This window comes from Equus asinus, chromosome 26 (assembly GCF_041296235.1).
Source record: "Equus asinus isolate D_3611 breed Donkey chromosome 26, EquAss-T2T_v2, whole genome shotgun sequence".
Lineage (NCBI taxonomy): Eukaryota > Metazoa > Chordata > Mammalia > Perissodactyla > Equidae > Equus > Equus asinus.
In genome coordinates this window covers 42,600,028-42,617,066 of record NC_091815.1, presented here as the reverse complement: position 1 = coordinate 42,617,066, position 17,039 = coordinate 42,600,028, and the positions used below count along the sequence as shown (strand labels likewise).

Here is a 17,039-nt window from a genome sequence, read left to right as displayed (position 1 = left end):
GTGATGGAAAAGTTTTGGAAATAGATAGTGGTGATGGTTGTACAACATTGTGAATGTAATTAATGCCACTGAGTTGTTCACTTAAAAATGGTTAAGGGGGGGCAGGCCCGGTGGCGCAATGGTTAAGTTTGCATATTCCACTTCAGATCCTGTGCAGACATGGCACCGCTTGTCAGACCATGCTGTGGTAGGCATCCCACATATAAAGCAGAGGAAGATGGGCAGAGATGTTAGCTGAGGGCCAGTCTTCCTCAGCAAAAAGAGGAGAACTGGCGGCAGATGTTAGCTCAGGGATAATCTTCCTCAAAAAAAAAAAGGTTTAGGGGCTGGCCAGGTAACCGAGTGGTTAAGTTCATGCGTTCTGCTTCAGCGGCCTGGGGTTTCACTGGTTCGGATCCTGGGCGAGGACATGGCACCACTCATCAGGCCACGCTGATGTGGCATCCCACATGCCACAACTAGAAGGACCCATGACTAAAATATACAACTATGTACTGGGGGGATTTGGGGAGAAAAAGCAGGAAAAAAAAGATTGGTAATAGTTGTTAGCTCAGGTGCCAATCTTTAAAAAAATTTTAAAAAATGGTTAAAATGGCAAACTTTATGTTATGCATATTTTACCTCAATAAAAGAAAGAATACTAGTATTATAATCTAAAATTCCCCTAAAAATTGTTTTAGGTTCCTTTGCTTTCTGAAAATTAAATGTCAATGAAAAAACAAATCTCTGTGGGGAAAAAAAGGGTCAGGAGAGGAAGAAGGAAGTAGGAAACGCAACAGCAGAAGTGAGAGGTTGGAGCGATTGGAGGACAGCCTCTCAGGCTGGAAAAGGCAAGGAAGCAGATTCTCCATGGACCCTCAGAAGGAACCGATGTGGCAACACCTTGATTTTCAGCCCGTGAGGTTTATTTCACATTCTGGCCTCTAGAACTGTGAGAGTAAATTTGTGTTGTTTAAGCCACAACTTTGTGGTAATCTGTTACAGCAGCCATAGGAAATCAGTACATTCCCTGCGCGGCTCACACATCCTGAAATGCAGAAAGTCATTTTTTTAGAGGTGGATGGGCACTTCTTCCCTCTTGAGATTTGGGGTCCTGGTGTCACTGGCTTTCAACATAGATTGGCACTCCTGTCAGCAGCACTGAGCCCAGAAGAATCCCATTTGCAGAGAAGCTCATGGGAGAAGCTGGCCCTCCTCACATACACCGATCCTGTGGGTTAGTCCCTGGTCGGACACGCCTGTGCTGTGGCCTGGCTGGGCTCTCTCCCCACGAGAATTTCAGTTTCTGTGCCCTACCCCAGAGCCCATGGAATCACTCCTGGGTGTGCCAGACGCACACTTGTAAAGAAGTCCCCAACCTGCCCCAGCATCACCATGAGGCACGAGTGGAGGAGGGGGTACCATCTGAGCAGAGTGTGTCTGTACCAGTGGGTAAGGGAAACAGCCCAGGACCACCAGGCAGCCTCTGAAAACCAGAAAGCCCACCTCAGTGACACATGTGCACACGTCTTCAAAGACACCTGGCGGAGCACCAGGGATGCACCTCAGGCGGAAGCAGCTCCCGGTTCAGGCAGAGCCTCCACCAGCACCGGCAGTAGCTGGGTGGAGACAGGCTGCAGAAGGAGCTGGGTGGGCCTCTTCTGAGCCCTGGCTGCAGCTCTCACTCGTGGAGATGCCCTTTCTGTACAGGGCATGTGGGAAGGAAAGTCCTGCAGACAGGTCTGACTCCCCCAGCGGGGAGAAGCCATAGGGGTCCTAAGTGTGCGGTGGCTGGGAACTGACCCACTCTGGCCAAGGGGACCCGCAGAGTGTCTTCTGGCAGCTCAGTGGACACTGCCTGCTTCATGGGCATGGTTAGGTCTCCATGGGGCACCCGTAATGTCCTTGGGACGACTCCCTTCTTTACCTTGGACAGTTCTGTCTACCGAAATAGCGCCTAGTGATGTTGGTAAAATTTATTCAGTAATCAGCACAAGGAATTGGAACCCCAGCAAAACAGTTCAACAGAGGGCTCTGATGGAACTGCTCTGAGGTGTGTGCGTTGTGCTGCTTATATATCTTTCACAAAACAGTGTACGTGCAGGGAAGAGGAAGAGAAAAAAAACCTTACAACTAGATTAAAAAAAAGAAAGAGACTACCTCTGGGTTTTTCTCTAGATGATACATTGAAGGTAACATAAACAAGAATTTCTTGGTTATACATCGGACAAGTTCAGAGATGCTGACATTATCTATGTGAGGAGGGAGGCAAGGACCAGGATCATTAATTAGTGCCCCAATCTCTGAGAAATTTAGCTGAGAAGTGTGAGAGTGAGGTATCCTCTGTCTCTTCCTGTTGTGGATCTGTCCGGCTGGCGCCTTCAGTCATGAGGTGTAGGGTTGCAAGGTCATTTGACATAGGCTGACGATGGCCTGCACAGCTGCTTCGTGGAACGGCATGGATTTTATTGTACTGACTTGATGCCTGTGCAGTTTGCTTGCTAGATCTGCCTTTTAGATCAGGGAGAGGGGTCCCAAAATCTGTCCACAGTTCCAGATTGTGTGACAACAAAGGCCAGGTTGACTACCTCACCTTTGAGCTAGAGGTGTGACTGGGGAGGCAGGGAATGGAAATGAGCCATTGCCAGAGTGCAGAGGGGTAGGGTTCTAGCGGTGACAGTAACATCTGCCTCTGCAGATGCAGCAGGAGGGCAGATGGTGGCCCTCCATCATGTTGTGGTCCAATAGGCATTGCTGCCTCAAGACGCCCAGGGACAGACTGAGGGCTCCACAGAAAGAACTTGTGGACTGGATTTCAGAGTTACCTGTGTGCCCAGAGCTCACCTTAAGAGGAAGATGATCTGATGGGGTACAGTGGACTGAGAGAATGAGGAAGCAGGTCCCTCATCCCAAGTGAGTCTCAGAGTGGCCACCAGCTTGAGCTGAAGCCGTCTTTCTGTGCCTGGCCAGGAAAGCCAGGTCCGTGTAGGCAAGCCTCCAGGTCAGAACAGTGTGTGGATGGAGAACAATGGGGTAGAGGTCAAAGGGAATGGGGAGACCACAGACAAGTAGGCAAGATCACTGCCTGTGACACCTACAGGGGCCAAGCTCGTATCTACCACGGCCAAGATCACTCTCTGAACAAATAAAGTTGTCCTGCATCCTGAGCTCTTCCGAGTCGTCTCCTGATAGCCGTCACCCTCCAGCAGAAAACCAAGGAGGCTTCTGTTGCCCAGACTGGGTTCCTGGTGACTTTAGCAGATGTGGCCTTCAAGGCTATCCAGTCTCAGGTCACTGAGGCACAACTGGCCCAACCCAGGGGTGGAGAAGGGAGGCAGGAAATTTAACACAGGGTTGCTGGATCTTCTGTGTGTGCATGTGTTTTCGGGAGGAACTGGAGCTTCAGATTTCTCTGTGGAAACTTCTGATTTTATAATTTCAGAAGCTACTTAAAAATATCTAATAGCCATATGAGTTCAGTGTGATAGGCAGAATCACGGTCCCTCAAAGATATCCACATCCTAATCCACAGATCCTGCTCATACGTTACATTCCACAGAAGATTTTACAGAAGTGATTAAGTTAAGGATCATGAGATGGGAAGGTTATCCAGCATTATCTGCATGAGTCCAATATCATCACATGAGCCCTTGAGAGCAGAGAAACGCAACACAAATTATTAAAAATTTCACAGTTTTGACTGTCAGAAGTCTGACGCTGTGTCAACCGCTCTAAAATCAAGATGTAGGCAGTGCTGCATTCCTTCTGGAGACTCTGGGGGAGAATCTGTTCCCTTGCCTTTTCCAGATTCTGGAGGCTTCCAGCATTCCTTGGTTCATGGCTCTTTCCAACTCCAAAGGCAGCAACGGCAATTTGAGTCTTTCTCACATTGCATCACTCTGACCCTCTCTCAGTCTCTACTGCTTTCCTCTCCCACTTTGTTTGGTTTTTTTTTTGTTTGTTTTTGGTGAGGAAGATTGGCCCTGAGCTATCATCTGTGCCCACCTTCCTCTGTTTTGCATGTGGGATGCTGCCACAGCATGGTCTGACAAACAGTAGGTAGGTCCATGCCTGGGATCTGAACCTGTGAACCCCAGGCCGCCGAAGCAGAGAGCGTGAGCTTAACCACTACACCACTGCACCAGCTCCCATCCCTCTTCCACTTTTAAGGACCCCTGTTATTACAGTTTCCTCTGCTTTGGATAACCCAGAATAATCTCTCCATCTCAAGGTCAGCTGGTTATCAACCTTAATTCCATCTAACATGATAGTTCCCCCTTGCCATGCAACATATTTACAAGTTCTGGAGATTAGGACCTGGGCATCTTGGGGAGCAGCATTATTCCGCCTACAACAGTATGCGAATACACTTCAAAAAATTAAACGCTGCCTATGTGGCTACTTGCTAAGTCAAAGATGAGTGCATTTTATATTTTGATCGATGTCAGCAATTACTCTGTAGCGAGGCGTCTCCTATTTGTCCTCCCCTAGCAGTGTATGTGAGAGCCTTGGGATGATAAGGAGGAGGATAAGAACAACAACAATAATCTCTCTCTCATGTATTTAGCACTATGTGCCTGGCCCTATACTAAGCACTTTTCATGTCACCTCTTACGAGGAAAATTGTAGTATTTTCCAAATTTTGTCACTGAACTTTGAATTAGAGTTGATTCTGAGTGACCATCAGAATCCCCAGGAGACCTGTCAAAGCACAGAGTGCTCAGGCTCACCCCATAGCTTCTGATTCTGTGTGTGTGTGTGTGTGTGTGTGTGTGTAGGGGGCTGCGAGAACTTGTATTTCTAGCAAGTTCCCCAGTGATGCTGATGCTGATTGAGAGACCACAGTTTGGGGACCACTGAATTAGAGAGACATTTAATGTTCCTAAACAAAGTCTCCGTGAGGGAGATATTATTGTTATTCTACATCCTCAGAGAAGAGAAGCGGTTCCCCAGGGGGCCACCTTACCACTGGTAGGCTGACGCCCAGAACACTTGCAGCACGTCTCTGAGGGAGGAAATCTGGGAGCGGCCCCTTTAAGAGGGAGCTAAGACACGCCCCTGCTACTCTTTCTCTCGGGTCTCCATTTCCCAGCGCCCCTCGCGGTACCGCTTGGTCGTTGCCATGGAGAACGTGAGGGCGCCAAGCGCCGGGCCTGATGCAGGGCAAAAACTACATTGGCCAGAAGGCTCCAGGGGACGGCGGCGGGCTCTAAACCAATCACAGCCCAGAAGAAGAGCTATTTCCTGCGGCTCGCGCCGGCAGGGGCGGGACTTCTGGGGTCGCCATTGTGGACGCTCGTTTTGCTCTTGACAGGACGTTCCTTACCGCCCTTGGGGACCCGAGCGCTGGGCCAGGGCCGCTTCCCAGGCGCCTCTTCGGGACCCACCGGGGAGGACAGTGAGGAGGATGGGGCCGACGTCCGCGCCTTCGCGCGAGCCGTGACCCCCGCCTCCGTCCCCGCCTGGCCCCCGTGCGCGTTTACACGGGGGAGGCTGAGGCTCTGAGTGCCGCGGGCTTCGGGCGGCGGGCAGGCTCCGGCCCCGTGGAGTGTGGGGCCCGCTGAGGCCGCGGGCTTGCCCGGGTCCTATGGCGGCGGCGCTGATGGACCCGGAGCGGGTGAGTGGGGGGTGCCCGCGGCCTCATTCATTCGGACCCCCACACACGGTGCGAGACTCCACGAAGGGGGCGGGGGCGTCCCTGGACCCCCCGCCTCCTTCGCCTCTCTTTCTTGGCTGCCGGAGGCTCTAGGGTCACTCCAAGCCCGAAGTCCTGAGTCCTAGCCAGGGGCCATGTGGAAAGGTCCTCATTTCTAGAGTCCAGTGGGACGAGGTGTGGGAAGCTGTTTCAGGCACAGGGACCAGGGCGTGCAAACGCTAGCAGTGTTCAGGGAGCCGCAGGTCTCCCTTCTGTCTGGTGGACAGGAGTCAGGCCTGGCATGGCAGCCCGAGGAGGTTGGCCTGTAATGTGAGGGTGGTGGGAGCCACGGAAGGTTAGGAGTAGAGGAGGGAGGGGATCCGACTCACGTTCACGCTCCTTCTGGCTGCCGAGTGGAAAACAGACAGGGGGGTGGGGCGGTGAGGGCGAGGGAAGAGAAAGGGAGGCCCATAAGGCTGCTACTGTAATAGATCAGGCGAGTGATGGTGGCTTGGTCAGAGTGGTGACTGGAGTTGGGAGAAGTGGTTAGATTTTGGGTCCGCCTTTTAAGTTAAGCCAGCCAGATTTTTTTTTTTTTTTCTTTTGGTCTGCTGGGCAACATTTACCCTGAGTTAACATCCCTTGTCAAGCTTCCTCTGTTTTGTACGTGAGCCACCACAGCGTGGCCACTGACAGACGAGTGGTGTAGGTCCAGCCCAGGAACCGAACCTGGGCCACCAAAGCAGAGCGTGCCGAACTTAACCCTTAGGCCACCAGGGCTGTCCCGTAAGCCAACTAGGTTTTTATGATGTGGAGGGTGAGAGAGAAGTGGAGGAGGCAGGGAGGTCCCCAGGGAGTCTAGCTTCAGCAACTAGAAGGCGGAAGTGCATCCACAGAGACGGGGAAGTTGGTGAGTTGAACAGGTTTCAGGGAATATCAGGAGGTGGATTTTGACCATCCTGAGACTCCCGAGTGGACGTCTCGAACGGGCAGCTGGACACGCAGGTCTAAGTTATGTTCAGGGATTTGGCTTGGAGACATCCATTCGGCAGTACCAGCCTGTGAACAGAGATGGAACCCTGGTTCAGGTTTAGGAGGGGGCATCTTTAGGTCCTGGTGATGGGTGCCTTACTGGGGCAGCTGAGCACTGGGTGGCTGGCCTGGGTACCTGGGCAGGAGTGGTGGGCATGATAAAGTTGGATGAAGGGAGGAGCAGCCATGAGGGAAGGTGTGTGTGGGAGAGGTGGATCCAGAAGGTCCCAGGGGCGGAAGCTGAGGCATGTTGGAGAGGGAGATGACAGCCCTTAGAGGGGCTGGTGCTCAGCCCTCTATGGACTTACTGGCCTTGGCCACTCCATGGGGCCTGGTGGTTTCAGTGAGGATGGAGGATTAGCTCAATGGCAGACAGTCAGCTGGGAATGTCCCAGGCCCAGGGTGGGAGGTGGTGGGACTGGGCTTTGAATGTGCATTAGGAGGAGAAAGGAATGCTGTGGCTGGTGAGGGGACAGCAAGGGGAAAGGCAGAGAGGCCTGAAAGTCTGTGAGATCCTTGTGTGGTCTGGGTGGCTGAGGGTTGAAGGTAGGAATAGGACCAGTTGGAGAAACTACGAAGGAAGGGCTGGGTGCCACCCTTGGCAGTTGGGACTTTTGGAAGTCTGGGTCAGGACGGGCTCCTGGTTGACCTCACGAGGTAGCCAGGCTCTGGCCACCATTTGCAGAGTGGCATGTGGGGCAGCCGGGAGATACCCATTGTGTGGGCCAGAAGATGGTGGTGGGGTCTGGAGATGTGCCATACAAAGACTGATGTGCAGGTGCAGAGGCAGTGTGAATCAATGGACTGGGGTCCTGGTACTGGAGCCTATGGGAGAACGGTGAGCCTCCATTTGGTGTTTCTGGGAGGCAGGATCTGGGGACCCAGGGGAGTTGCCTGACAGGGGGGAGTTGCCTGGCAGGAGGGAGTGGGGCCCTACATACTAGGTCTAGAGCTTAGATGGCGTCTATCTGCCCACCTGCCTGCTGTTTGAAGGAGGACACGGGTCAATAAGACATGAGGAGATAGTGGCACCCATGGCATTGGAGCCTGAGGAGGAGGGTGACCTGGGAGTGTGTCGGGGGGTGGTTTAGGGGGCAGAGACTGCTCATAGAGAGGTGGCAGGATGCGGGGTCGTGGGCCTAGGCCTGGATGGATTCATCTGTGCGTTTTGTTGTTGTTTTTCTGCCGCCTTTGGTCTGGTGAACTTAGCTGTCCTCGTATTGGCAGGGCTGGGGGACCTTTGAGGATGTGGCTGTGTACTTCGCCCAGGAGGAATGGGAGCTCCTTGATGAGGCTCAGAGGCACCTGTACCGCGATGTGATGCTGGAGAACTTGGCCCTTGTGGCCTCGCTGGGTAAGGCCCTTCCACCCTTCCAGCCTCTTGTTCTGCCTTTATTCTTCTCCCAGGAGCAGCGTGTCTTCCCACAGCTGAGCATTGGTGCAGCCTCCTCCCCTGGACTACGTGCTGTGTGTGCAGGACTGGGCTGCAGGCACAGCCTGCTGCTCTCCCTAAGGAGCTCCAGTACCTGCTTCTGAAGCCTTCTTGGGGAGGGCTCAGGGCCAGGAGTCTCAGTCTGGCTGCCTGAGTCTGTCCACATTGGTGGCACCTCAGTGCCCAGGTTCTGCCCCCTTTTTCTATCAGACACTTCCAGGAGCCTGGCTGTACCACAGACTGCAAACAGTGACATCATCGCTGCTTGTGGGGACTACTGGACTGTTCCTGTGAGATGCTCCTCAGAGACTTTTTTTTTTTTTAATATTTTATTTTTTCCTTTTTCTCCCCAAAGCCCCCGGTACATAGTTGTATATTCTTCATTGTGGATCCTTCTAGTTGTGGCATGTGGGATGCTGCCTCAGTGCGGTTTGATGAGCAGTGCCATGTCCGCGCCCAGGATCCAAACCAACGAAACACTGGGCCGCCTGCAGCAGAGCGCACGAACTTAACCACATGGCCCAGCTCAGAGACTTTTTTAACACTGAGTTTTCTTCCCAGTTGCAAAGATGACACAAGCTCCCCTTGGTCTGTCATATGGCGGGTTGCTCTGAGCTGGGCCAGCCACTGACCTACTCTTCTTCCTCCAGGATGTACATCTTCCAAGTCCCGTGTGGCTGCCCAGCTGGAAGAGGGCAAAGAGCCCTGGGTGCTTGACAGGGTGGATGTGTCTCCAGCCATTGCAAGAGAGGCCGGGAGGGAGCCTGGCTCTGGTGAGTGGGATCTGGGGGCAGAGGTGACAGTGGGGCTGGGCTCACACTGTACTGGGCACCTGCCCTGTGTCCACTAGTGTTTATTGCTGGGGCCAGTAGCACCTTCCTTCTTCATTCTGGACACTCCACCTTCTTGCCATTTCTGCTTTGTCCCTGGGCCCTGGATGACAGACTATCTCACCACTCTGATGTCCGTGTCTCCCCCATTCTCCTCCTCTCCTCCCTTTGCAGGGCCGTCCTGCATTAGCCTACAGTGAATGCATCATGAGATGGGCACACATCTTCATATAGACTCTGAGCACCAGATGCTCAGTTGCAACTGGATTTTCCTGGGCTTGTGCACACCACTGTGTCTCCTTCTCCTCTCAGAGATCTCCTTGGGCCTGCCTATATTGGGTCCTGCTGAAAGCTGAGGAGTGAGTTGGAGTCCCTGCCTCTACCAGCCTGAATCCCACCCCTGTTCTCACACGTGCTGAGGCCTTGCCTTCCATGGCCTTCCTGGGCCCACTCCTGCACTGTTAGCTCTTTCCCACCGAGTTGATCCTACAGACTCATTCCTCAATCTGTGAGACACAATCACAATCTGTGACAGGGCTGCTCCCTCCCAACAAAGCCTACATACACCTCACTAGCATTTCTCTGCTTCCAGGTTGTTGGTGTGTAGTGGAGGATGCCGCTCCTGAGTGGGGTGTTTCTATAGAAGGAGTGCTCCAGTTCAGGACCCCTAAGGCAGGTCCTTCCACCCAGAAGGCCAACACCTGTGACATGTGTGGTCCAGTCTTGAAAGATGTATTGCACCTGGCTGAGCACCAGGGAGTACACCCCAGGCAGAAACTGTACAAGTGTGAGGCATGTGGGATAGGTTTCTGGCTCAGTGCAAACTCTCACCAGCAACAGAAGGAGCACAGTAGAGAGAAACCCTTCACATGCAGGGAGTGTGGTAAGGCTGTCCTGGATAGCCACAACCTCCTCCAGCACCAGGCCACCCACAGCAGGGGGAAGCCATGCAGGAGCACCGAGCGCAAGGCCTTCCCACCCAGCTCCAGTCACCAGCAACAGCAGGGAGTCCAAGCTGCACAGAAGCCCTTCAAGTGCAGCGACTGCGGGCAGGCCTTCCTGAAGGCCTTTGCGCTCCTTGACCACTTAACTCTCTCTGAAGAGAGACCCTTTAGATGCCCAAAAGGTGGAAATGCCCCCAAAGAGACATCAAGCCTTATTCATTGCCCAAAAATTCAAACTGGAGAATCATCCCATGTGTGTAAGGAATGTGGGAAGGCCTTCAGTGACCTGTTTAAACTGAGGACCCATCAGAAAGTTCACACTGGAAAAACACATCACAGTTGCAGTGAATGTGGGAAAGCGTTCACCCGCAAACACTCACTTGTTCAGCACCAGAGAGTTCACACTGGAGAAAGGCCTTATGAGTGTGGCCAGTGCGGGAAGGCCTTCACTCGCAGCTTCCATGTTGCTCGGCACCAGAAAGTTCACAACACAGAAAGGCCCTATGAGTGCAGACGGTGCCGGCGAGTCTTTAGCTGTATCTCCAACTTTGTTGAGCACCAGAAAATACACACTGGAGAAAGACCCTATGAGTGCAATGAATGTGGGAAGGCCTTCATTAACAGCTCTCATCTTGTTCGGCACCAAAAAGTTCACAACACAGAAAGGCCTTTTGAGTGCAACAAGTGTGGGAAAGCCTTCCGGCAAACCTCCAAGCTCATTCTGCATCAAAGGAGTCACACTGGAGAAAGACCTTATAAGTGCAACCAATGTGGGAAAGCCTTTAGCTGCCCCTCCAACCTTGTCCCACACCAGCGGATTCATACTGGAGAAAAGCCTTATGAGTGCTCTGAGTGTGGGAAAGCCTTCAGTCAAAGCTCTGCCCTCATTCAGCACCAGAAGGTTCACACCAGAGAAAGGCCTTATGAGTGCAGTGAATGCGGGAAAGCCTTCAGCTACAGCTCTAATCTCGTTAAGCACTGGAAAGTTCACACTGGAAAAAGGCCTTATGAGTGCAGCCAGTGTGGGAAAGCCTTCAGCGAAAGCTCCATCCTCAGTCAGCACCAGAGAGTTCACACTGGAGAAAAGCCCTATGAGTGTAATAAATGCGGAAAAGCTTTCCGCTACAGCTCAAACCTCTCTAAGCACCAGAAAGGTCACACTGGAAGGGAGCCTTCTCAGTGCAGTGGACATAGAAATGCCTTCAGCTGGAGCTCCAGCCTCCCTCAGCACCAGAAAGGTCATACCAGAGAAAGGCCTTAGGAGTGTGACAAAGGGGATAAAGCACTGACAGGGGCTTTCTCCTTGTTCATCATAAAGGGACTCGCTCCTTTTACGAGAGAAACTTCTGTGACGGGAACTTTTATGAGGAAGCCATCAGCAAGAAACTGAAACCTGCACAGCCAGTGCCCCTCCTGGGGAGCGACCTGCAAGCACCAGAGATGGGAAACACTTTCAGGGGCTGCACTGCATTTTCTAACCTGTCCAGGTGCTTTGCCAGATTATGTCACTGCCAGACACCATCTCACCTCCACCAGCTGGCAGGGGCATGCATGTGCCTGTCATCTCAACACACTCAGGGAAGGCAAGACCCTATGCTTGCTCACTCCCTGAAGGGAGCCGTGAGTGATGGGAGCCCTTTGGGGTGGCCTCATTTTCTACTTCTTCCCTGTCCTCAGTGGTTCAGGCACTACCCTGACCTACTTCTCTGCAGGAGGTTCTGGGGTCTGAGGACTTCCAGAGGAGGCTTCCCTTCTTGGTGGGCATTGTTGAGTCTACAGATGATGCCTGCATTGGATGTGTTCAGCCTCCAAATCACCCAAACCTGGAACCACCTGCCTCTATAGAGAGATAAAGGCCTTATTGTTAAAACCATCTTTAACCCTGGAACTCCATCTTGTGTGTGAGGAGAGACTGAGAACAGAACTGGGCTCTAACAGTGCAAAGAAGGGGAAGGGCTTTTGTGGGGGGCCCCAACATAGACAGTAGGGTGGTAAGGAATAGTTTGCAGTCTTGTAGTCCAAGGCCTCCTGGGCCAAATCTTGTGTGCTGGATGCCAGAACTACCTGTTGGGTGCAGAGCTTTGAGAACTGGGTATTTGGTGTGGCAATCTCCAGTTCTTCCTGGTCCCTTGTTCCTGGGAATCTCCCACATTCCCCAGTGATGTTGTGGGGCCACTGTCTCCTGGGACTTGCTCATGAGTAAGGTGCCTGAAGTCCAGAATATGTGGGTAGGTGTCACTGGATGTAAGATCTGCAGGGGCCATGTGGAACCACAAGTGGACACAGAAACACTGGGCTTGAGGTCAGAGATTTGGGGAGACTGTGGCAAATGGACATGATACGGCCAGTACTGTATGTGGGCCCCATCATATCTACTCACAAGAGCTGGCTGTGCTCAACTCCACATTCAGTGACATCATATGGGTTAGCCTGAAAAAAAACAACAGCTCTGCAAAAAAACAAACCAACCTCATTTGCAGTGTTTGCAAAATTTGCTGACAGTGATCTTGGCTACAGGAGATTCAGCTCTGCAGGTCTTGGAAAGTCCTGCACTCTCGTCTTGTCCTCTAGAAAAGTGTGATGTCCCTTTAGAATGGGCACAACCAGTGGTGTGCTGCTCACTGCCAGAGCAAATAATCTAAAGGTGGCGTGGATTCCTGTAGTCTTCCTGAGCTGTTCACTTCAGGGCCATCACTGCATAAGTAGGAACCCTGGGAATGAGAGAAGGGAGATTCTGTAGTCCTGGATTTTTGTGGCCCAGCCAATATTCCAGGTAAGCATGGTGGCCATGATGTTCATAATCTGCTGGGTTTTGCTGCCACTGATGCAGGGCTGTCCCCAGGTACAGGGGTCAGAGATGGTGGAATCAACATATGGTTGCTCCATTTTCTGGTTTCCCAAGAGGAGTGAGAGATCCACATTTTTATGTGGAGTCTTGATTTTATAAATGTTGAAAAAACTTTTTCTCAAAAACTTCTATACAAAGGTGTGCACATATATATATACACACACATGCTATTGTGTGTGTGTGTATATATGCAACCTGTACATATGGGCTACACATGTTCCTGGGCCAACACTTGTGAATGTCAGAAAATAAGTAAACCAGGCTGCCAGGAGCCCAGACATGTAGGGTCTCCAGACGTGAAGGCTTCTGGCCCACAGTATTTACTCCATAGCATGTAGCAGGGGCAGTGGCACTACGGCTGCCACTCCACTCAGGACGACTCTTCCCTCCAGTTCTCTGAAGCTGACCCATGAGGGTGGCATCCCAGCAGGCTTGTGATCAGCCAAGCATGCAGCAAGTCTGCCTCAGCTCTCCCCAGCATCCTGAGGTATCAGGGCAACGCTTAAACTCAAGCCATCCCTTCTGGGTGTAATAATTGTCTTCCACTAACATGGAGGACTTGGGATCACAGTTAAAGTCCAGGTGAACCTTGGAGCCTCAGACCTCCACACAAGGACAGACATGGATCATCCAGAGCTCAACTCCTTGTACCTGTGTGGTTAGGTTGGACAGATCTCATAATGCTGCCCCCATGCATTCACAAAGGCTTTACCTGCATCTGCTCTCCCCACCAGGGCTCTGTGCACACTACCCAACTTAATGGAATCTTAACATTTCCCTGGTGATGCCACAACATGCCAACCAAAGGCCTCTTGGTTCTGAATGTGTGATCTCCCCAGAGTACCAATTTATGTGGAGCTCAGGTTCTCCCCAGCATGAGGAAGTATCCAGGGATCCCCAGACTGCTCAAGCCCTCTCCTGGGTGTGACAGTTGCTTTCCATCAAAGTGGAAGGGCTGCTTGGGCCATTCGGACTCAGACCCCCAAGCAAGGTAGGGCAGACATCCATCATCAGAACTCAATCCCTTGTATCCGGAATGGTCAGTTATGTGTAGACCTTGTAAAATTAAGTCTTTTGGTGAAGAGTCCTTGATTTGGTGAAGTGTCCTTTACTTCAGCCTGCCTTCCAGTCTCTCCAACTGGGCTCTGTTCAAGGCAGCCTGCTGCTCCTATGTGTGTGTGGCGCACAGGTGTGTCTGTGTACTGTGTGCATGTGCATGTGCCAGAATATCCAAATATCCAGAATATCCAAAAGAAAACCCTAGTGGCTCTGAGTATCTATGAATGGGGGCTACTGACATCCATCTTGACTCTACAGGAAGGTTGGCCTGTGAACCAGCCACAGAAGGCAGCATTGAGTGATAGCCAGAGGCAGCACTTTTGACATCATTTGAGCCCTAGATCCACTTAACTGCCTGAAGCCAGATGCCAAGTGGACTTTTAGGTTCCACATGGCAAAACTGGCCAAGGCAATTCAATGGGGACAAGATAAACTCTTCAGGAAATAGTGCTGGAACAATTAGCCATATGCAATAACAACAACAACAAACCTCTACCCTAAACTCAAGTCATATGCAAAGTTAACTCAAAATTGATCATAGACATAAGTGTAAAACTTATAACCATAAAACTTCTAGAAGAAAGCCCAGTGGCCTTGGATTTGGTGGATTTCTTAAACATAACATAAAAAACATGACAATAAAAAGATAAGTCAATTGGACTTCATCAAAATTTTAAACTTTCACTTTTCAACGTTACTCTCAGGAAAATGAAAATGCAAGCCCCAGACTGAGAAAACTACTTGCAAAACAAATTATGACAAAGGACTTGGATCTGGAGTATATAAAGTAATGCTTACAACTTAATAAAACAAAGGTGACCCGAATATTCACTTCACTAAAGAAGATACATGGATGGGGGCTGGCCTGGTGGCATAATAGTTAAGATTGCAAACTCTGCTTCTGTGGCCCAGGGTTCACAGGTTCGGATCCTGGGTGCAAACCTACACACTGCTCATTGAGCCATGCTGTGGCAGCATCCCACATACAAAATAGAGGAAGACTGGCACAGATTTTAGCTTGGGGTCAATCTTCCTCAAGCGAAAACAGGAAGATTGGTAACATGTTAGCTCAGGATCAATCTTCTTTACCCCCACCCCCAAAAAAGATACATAGATGGCAAATAAGCACACAGCTTCTACGTAGAATGTGGTTTCATTTAGAGCTCACAACACCCCATCAGTATTCTAGAGATAGTGAGGTGGTTAAGAGCACAATCTCAGGGACTACAGGCTGTACATTCCTGTCCTGCAACAGCTGATAATTAGCTGTGTGCTCTTGGACAAGTTACAAAGACTCTGTGACTCAGTTTCTTCTATATTTAATTGGTGATTGGTATGGCTGTGGCAGGTCTGCAGGTCCTGAGAAACTGCTCACCCTCACCTGAGGGTACTCAGCCATCAAAGCAGAGTCACGGCTGCCTTGTAGACAGGGAGCAGTCACTCCAGGTTGCCAGTCTCTCCCACTTCCTATTTCCTCACACCCAGAGTTTCTTTCCACTCAGTGTACCCACCTGGCTCTAATATGAATAGAAGGACCTGACCCTGCCTAACAGGGTCTGCTGTCCAGAGGGCATGTCTTCTAGCCTGGGGAAAGAGCTTGCTGTCATTTTTGCTGAGGATGTGATGGGAAACATCCTCTAGAACAGGAGAGCAGCAGCCTCTTCTTCTGGACCCACCTCTCCCTTCCACAGATGAGATCTTACACCCAAGTCAAAAGATTTAGAACATGGAATCTTTTAGCCTTTCCCAGAAGGGCATGGGGAAGAAATGCAAATTAGGGTACACATTGGAAAGGAAGAACCCAAAGTGTCTTTATTTACAGATAATGTGATCCTGTATATAGGAAATACCATAGAATCCATTTTACAAAGAAAACCTAAACTACAATAAACAAGTTCAGCAAGATGGCAGGGTAAAAACCAAAATACACTAGCAACAAAGAATACGAAAATGAAATTAATGAAATGATTCCATTCACAGTGGCCTAAATAAGGGTAAGATGGGGATAAATCTAACAAAAGATGTGCAAAATCTGTACCCTGAAAACTACGAGACAGTGTGAGGAGAAACTACTGAGAGACATTCCATGTGCATGGATTACAAGACTCAATGTTTTAAGATGCCAATGCTCCCTCAAAGGATGTACAGATTCCACGCAATCTCTATCAAAACCTGAGCTGATATTTGGGGTAGAAACTGACAGGCTGGTCCTAAATTTATATAGATTATGCAAAAGACTTAGAGTAGCCAAAAAAATGTTGACAAGGAAGCAAGTTGTATTTACCTTACCTAGTTTCAAAGGTTTCTATGAGGCTGTAGTAATCAAGACAGTGCGGTACTGGTATAAAGAGAGACATACAGATCAACAGAACCGACTTGAGAGGGAACCAAAATTCCCTCACTCAACTGATTTTCAACAAAGGTACAATGTGGAAAGATAGCCTTTTCAACAAATAGTTCTAGGAAAATTAGATATCCACATGTGAAAAAGTGAATTTAGACCCTTACATCACACACCACATACATTTAAAAATGAGCAAAAGATGTTAATAGATATTTTATCAAAGAAGATAAACAGATGGTTAATAAGGAAAAAAAAATCCAACATCATTATTCATTAGGAAAATGTAAATTAAAATCCCATTGTCATAAGTGACATCAGCATCATGGCATAGTGAGCTCTTCCCTTAGATTCTCCCAGCTAAGATACAAAGCAACAGAGGACATTCACAAACAGAACAGACGTCTGAGAGACCCATGCACCCATACATCTGAAGGTGGAGGAGCTGGACCCCCACCAGGAGGAAGTAGAAGGAGGTAAAGGGATCTCCTCTCCCTCCCGAGAGGTGACCTAGGAGGGGACTGTGTGCAGCTCTGAAAGGAGAAGGGGGAGGGGCAGCTCTCCATAGGAACACTTTTGCTCTCCAAATTGCCTCCATGGGAAAGCCCCACACAGAGGAGGCTAAGCGATTTCACAGGGTGTCTAAATCAAGCGAGCACCCCAGGAGGGCAAATAGCGAGAATGCTGGGATTGCACATGTGAAAGAAAGCACCCCTCCCTGTTCCTGGCACACCAGCTCACCTGGTTGGCCAGAGCAAGGGACCCCCACCAGAGCACATGTGCATGCATTTGTAAAGCAGCAGCTGCGAGCAGGCAATCGCAGATGGGTCCTGTCAGCATAGATACCAAAGGACAGACACAGACGCCAGGGATTGTGGCAGGCTCAGAATACACAACTCCTGATGCCACCCACACCAGCAGCAGGTGGAATCTGTGACC

General features: G+C 50.5%; 1 protein-coding gene across 4 annotated transcripts; it reads left to right on the top strand.

Moving 5' to 3' along the window:
• Nucleotides 1-5,264: 5,264 nt before the first annotated feature.
• On the top strand, nucleotides 5,265-14,427 carry LOC106846656 (zinc finger protein 304-like). 4 transcript variants are annotated; one of them, XM_070498911.1, is made up of 5 exons: nucleotides 5,265-5,596; nucleotides 7,332-7,484; nucleotides 7,874-8,000; nucleotides 8,729-8,851; nucleotides 9,501-14,427. In XM_070498911.1, the coding sequence occupies exons 1-5, from the start codon at nucleotides 5,567-5,569 to the stop codon at nucleotides 11,111-11,113; spliced, it is 2,046 nt and encodes a 681-aa protein (XP_070355012.1). In that variant the 5' UTR covers nucleotides 5,265-5,566; the 3' UTR covers nucleotides 11,114-14,427. The 4 variants fall into 4 exon arrangements, with proteins under 4 accessions (XP_070355012.1, XP_014721070.2, XP_014721069.2 ...); XM_014865583.3 differs by having other exon boundaries at nucleotides 5,268-5,596; nucleotides 7,425-7,484; XM_044760178.2 differs by lacking the exon at nucleotides 5,265-5,596 and adding an exon at nucleotides 6,464-6,524 and having other exon boundaries at nucleotides 7,425-7,484.
• Nucleotides 14,428-17,039: the final 2,612 nt, after the last annotated feature.

Excerpts from the sequence above, each read along its gene's own strand:
- LOC106846656 (XM_070498911.1), top strand. The coding sequence starts at position 5,567 with ATGGCGGCGGCGCTGATGGACCCGGAGCGG. Across the intron at positions 5,597-7,331 it reads CGCTGATGGACCCGGAGCGG|AGTGGCATGTGGGGCAGCCG; the intron begins GTGAGTGGGGGG and ends CACCATTTGCAG. Across the intron at positions 7,485-7,873 it reads CTGGAGCCTATGGGAGAACG|GGCTGGGGGACCTTTGAGGA; the intron begins GTGAGCCTCCAT and ends TCGTATTGGCAG.